General features: G+C 36.8%; 1 protein-coding gene across 1 annotated transcript; it reads left to right on the top strand.

Annotated features, from left to right (window-relative positions):
- The first annotated feature begins 732 nt into the window (after positions 1 to 732).
- LOC113938002 (40S ribosomal protein S17) lies at positions 733 to 1,209 on the top strand. Its single transcript, XM_035727637.1, has one exon. The coding sequence runs from the start codon at positions 756 to 758 to the stop codon at positions 1,161 to 1,163; it is 408 nt and encodes a 135-aa protein (XP_035583530.1). The 5' UTR covers positions 733 to 755; the 3' UTR covers positions 1,164 to 1,209.
- The last annotated feature ends 2,334 nt before the right edge of the window (positions 1,210 to 3,543 follow it).

Below are 3,543 nucleotides of genomic sequence, written 5' to 3'. Positions count from 1 at the left end.
GCCAGCCTTCTTGGCATCTCCTGACGAGGGATTTTCTATGAATGTTGCTCACGTGTTAGACGATTTTTTCCCCAGCTTTCCAAATCCGTTGTTTGTGTGGGTCTGGGGGTGGGACAGGGAGGGGCCCCCCGCTTGCGACTGCTGACTGACCATAGAGGAGAAGTGGGAGGTGGGGGGTCTAGACTAGTCCACGGGAAGAACCGCGCGCGCCAGAACGCCTGCCTGCCTGGCCGGCTTCCCCAGCGAATGCAGAACTCACGCCCACCCTTCTTTCTAAGTGTTCACCTTTAGTTTCGGTTTTGGAAAAACGTTAAGCATTTATTTTGACGTAATGTTTGATCTCCAGAGCACTATTACATTTTAAGTTCTTTGATTTTACTTTGAAATCTAGATGGGCTTTCAAACAATAGTAGTATAGATAAATATAGCTATAATCTAACTATAAAATGTTTTTATTATAAATGGTTTAATATATTTTTACTGCAAATTCCTAAAATTAGAGTGTAAGGGAAATTAACTTGAAAAATTTTAAGTTTATATATTATTTATAAATTACCCTTATCAATTTTAGAGAACTATATTTTCAATAGAAAGTTTGCCTATCCATAGAGAATGGCATAGTGGTTCACTCCATTTTCCATTTTTTTCTCATGATCAAAGGAAAGAAAATGTAGCTTTATAAAATTGAGAAAAATAATAAGAGTTGTAAATATCTGATTAAAAACAGGCTTGGCTCTTTTACTATACCCGCCAACATGGGCCGCGTCCGCACCAAAACCGTGAAGAAGGCGGCCCGGGTCATCATTGAGAAGTACTACACGCGCCTGGGCAACGACTTCCACACCAACAAGCGCGTGTGCGAGGAGATCGCCATCATCCCCAGCAAGAAGCTCCGCAACAAGATCGCAGGCTATGTCACACACCTGATGAAGCGGATTCAGAGGGGCCCGGTGCGAGGCATCTCCATCAAGCTGCAGGAGGAGGAGAGAGAAAGGAGGGATAATTACGTGCCCGAGGTCTCAGCCCTGGATCAGGAGATCATTGAAGTAGACCCTGACACTAAGGAAATGTTGAAACTCTTGGACTTTGGCAGTCTGTCCAACCTGCAGGTCACTCAGCCTACAGTTGGGATGAATTTCAAAACACCACGTGGAGCCGTTTGAATCTTTCTGCTGTGCTGTAATATCTTCAATAAACCTTGGACAACAACAACAAAAAAAAAAAAAAAAAAAAAAAAAAAAAAAAAAAAAAAAAAAAACAGGCTTGAATTATATAGCCTTACCTATAGTTTTTAATATATTTTTCTGTTAGTTTAATTCCTTAAACAAATACGGATGACACTAAAGGTCAATATTAATAAAGGGTTTGCAAGTTTTAATGGTCTGAAAATCCAAAACTAATCAGTTAGGAGTTAACCTTTTAAAAGGTAGTTAAAACATAATTAACAAGTAATTAATATGATGAACGTCCAAAAACATGAAATTAATTTTGCTGTCAAAATACAGTAACAATAACAAACATATCCTTCTTGGAGCATGACAGGTAAAGCTGTGTAGTATCTTATGTGACTGTGGCACATAAGAATAAATTATTTGGGATACACTGTAATTTTTCACTTGGACACTATCTTTAAATTATTAAACAAACTCCTTTCCTAAGTAAGAGAAATCCAACCTACAATGATAGACATTTGAAAGTCATAGTTTTACAGTTTCCTCCTCAAACTTAAAAAAAAATAATAATGTTATTTTACCCATAAAGAATAGAGATATATTCCAAATTCTGTGATGAAGTGGCAAGATAACCATTACTGGAAACATTTTATTTGAAACCAGGTGATTAGTTCTTGTGTATGTTGTAGTTGAAAGTCGGTCATCTTACACAATTTTATTTGTGTGATGGTCATTCTAAGACCTGCTGAATGGTAAATTGAATATGACATAAATTTTGTTTATATGCATGACTAAACTTCAACATACGAATGATGGATGATAAATGTATTAAAATAGAAAAATATAAAAAGGGCGCCTGGGTGGCTCAGTTGGTTAAGCAACTGCCTTCGGCTCAGGTCATGATCCTGGAGTCCCGGGATCGAGTCCCACATCAGGCTCCCTGCTCAGCGGGGAGTCTGCTTCACCCTCTGACTCTCCTCCCTCTCATGCTGTCTCTCATTCTCTCTCTCTCAAATAAATAAATAAAATCTTAAAAAAAAGAAAAATATAAAAAAATTAAAATCTTTTAAAAGATTTATTCATTTTAGAGAGAGGAGAGAGAGAGAGCATGCATATGAGTGGGGGGAAGGCAGAGGGGGAGGAAGAGAGAGAATCTCAAGCAGAATCCCTGCTGAGCAGAGTTGGACATTGTGCTTGATCTCATGATGTGAGATCATGACTTGAGCCAAAACCAAGAGCCAGACACTTAACCAACTGAGCCACCCAGGCACCCTGACATTATTTTAGAGAGTCTAGAAAAGTCAAATATACCGTAACCTGAAAAGCCCATGTAAATTTTTCTCTAATAACATCTCAGAAATGATTTATTTATAAAAGTAGCCATTTACTCTTTAGATAATTGACCATATCAGATAGGCAGCCCCTAAATGGCCAGTATATTTCTTTCTCAAAGATGACATCATGTGGGCTAGTTCTGATTCCTAAGTTGTCCATCTTGTGTATAAAGCAAATTTAGAAGTTATGCTTTAGATAAAAGGGTGAGAGTAAAAAAATAAGACCCAAGAGCGTATATACATATATTGCACATCTTAGAAAGTTAAAAAAAAAAATGGTGAAAAGCAAAATAAAAACCTTAGCTTTTTGGGTATATGCTGCTAGGCTGGGGAGTTTGAGGGAGGTCACATGTGGAGGAAAAATTCCAACTGCCTTTCACCTTAATGGACTGATTTCCATAGATATGATTACTATAATCACTGGAAACAAACTTATTTATGAATGTGTTATCTTATTATTTATCACCCCTTTTAAATTTAGAAGAAAGAAACATAAAATTATCACTGGCAAATGGCTGAGAGGGAAAACATATCATTTTTATTTCTGGCTTTCAAACTAAATAAAAAACAAAACTCAAAGTAACTGTAGAGAGAATTATTGTTTGATTTAAACATTTCATTGTCCTTGATATGTTTCTGCTCACCTTGTAAAGTTTATGTGTATTATTTCCAGTTTCATGAGTTTTAGCATTGCATTTATTTTACTTATATTTTAATTTCATGCTAAGTTTTCTTTTTATTTTTTTTCTCCTGAACCTCTTTCAATTTTAAATAATCAGAGTGTAGACAATTACCAATAACAACGACTCTTTGGGAGGCTTAATTTAGTTTTCTAAAGTCAACCTCTTTGAAACTTGGAGAATTAGGGACATATTTTTTTATCAATTATAAAAGTAGCAAAAACAGGTGGTGGTGGTAGCAGGGGCCAAGGGCACAGCCAGTGGGTGGTGCACCATGGACACCAACACAGCTTATGGAAAGAATCCTGAATATTATAATGAAGTGACAGTCACCCATCCTTTTCCTCTAGAGAACTG

This window comes from Zalophus californianus, chromosome 5 (genome assembly GCF_009762305.2).
Source record: "Zalophus californianus isolate mZalCal1 chromosome 5, mZalCal1.pri.v2, whole genome shotgun sequence".
Classification (NCBI taxonomy): Eukaryota; Metazoa; Chordata; class Mammalia; order Carnivora; family Otariidae; genus Zalophus; species Zalophus californianus.
This window is presented reverse-complemented; position numbering and strand designations above follow the sequence as displayed.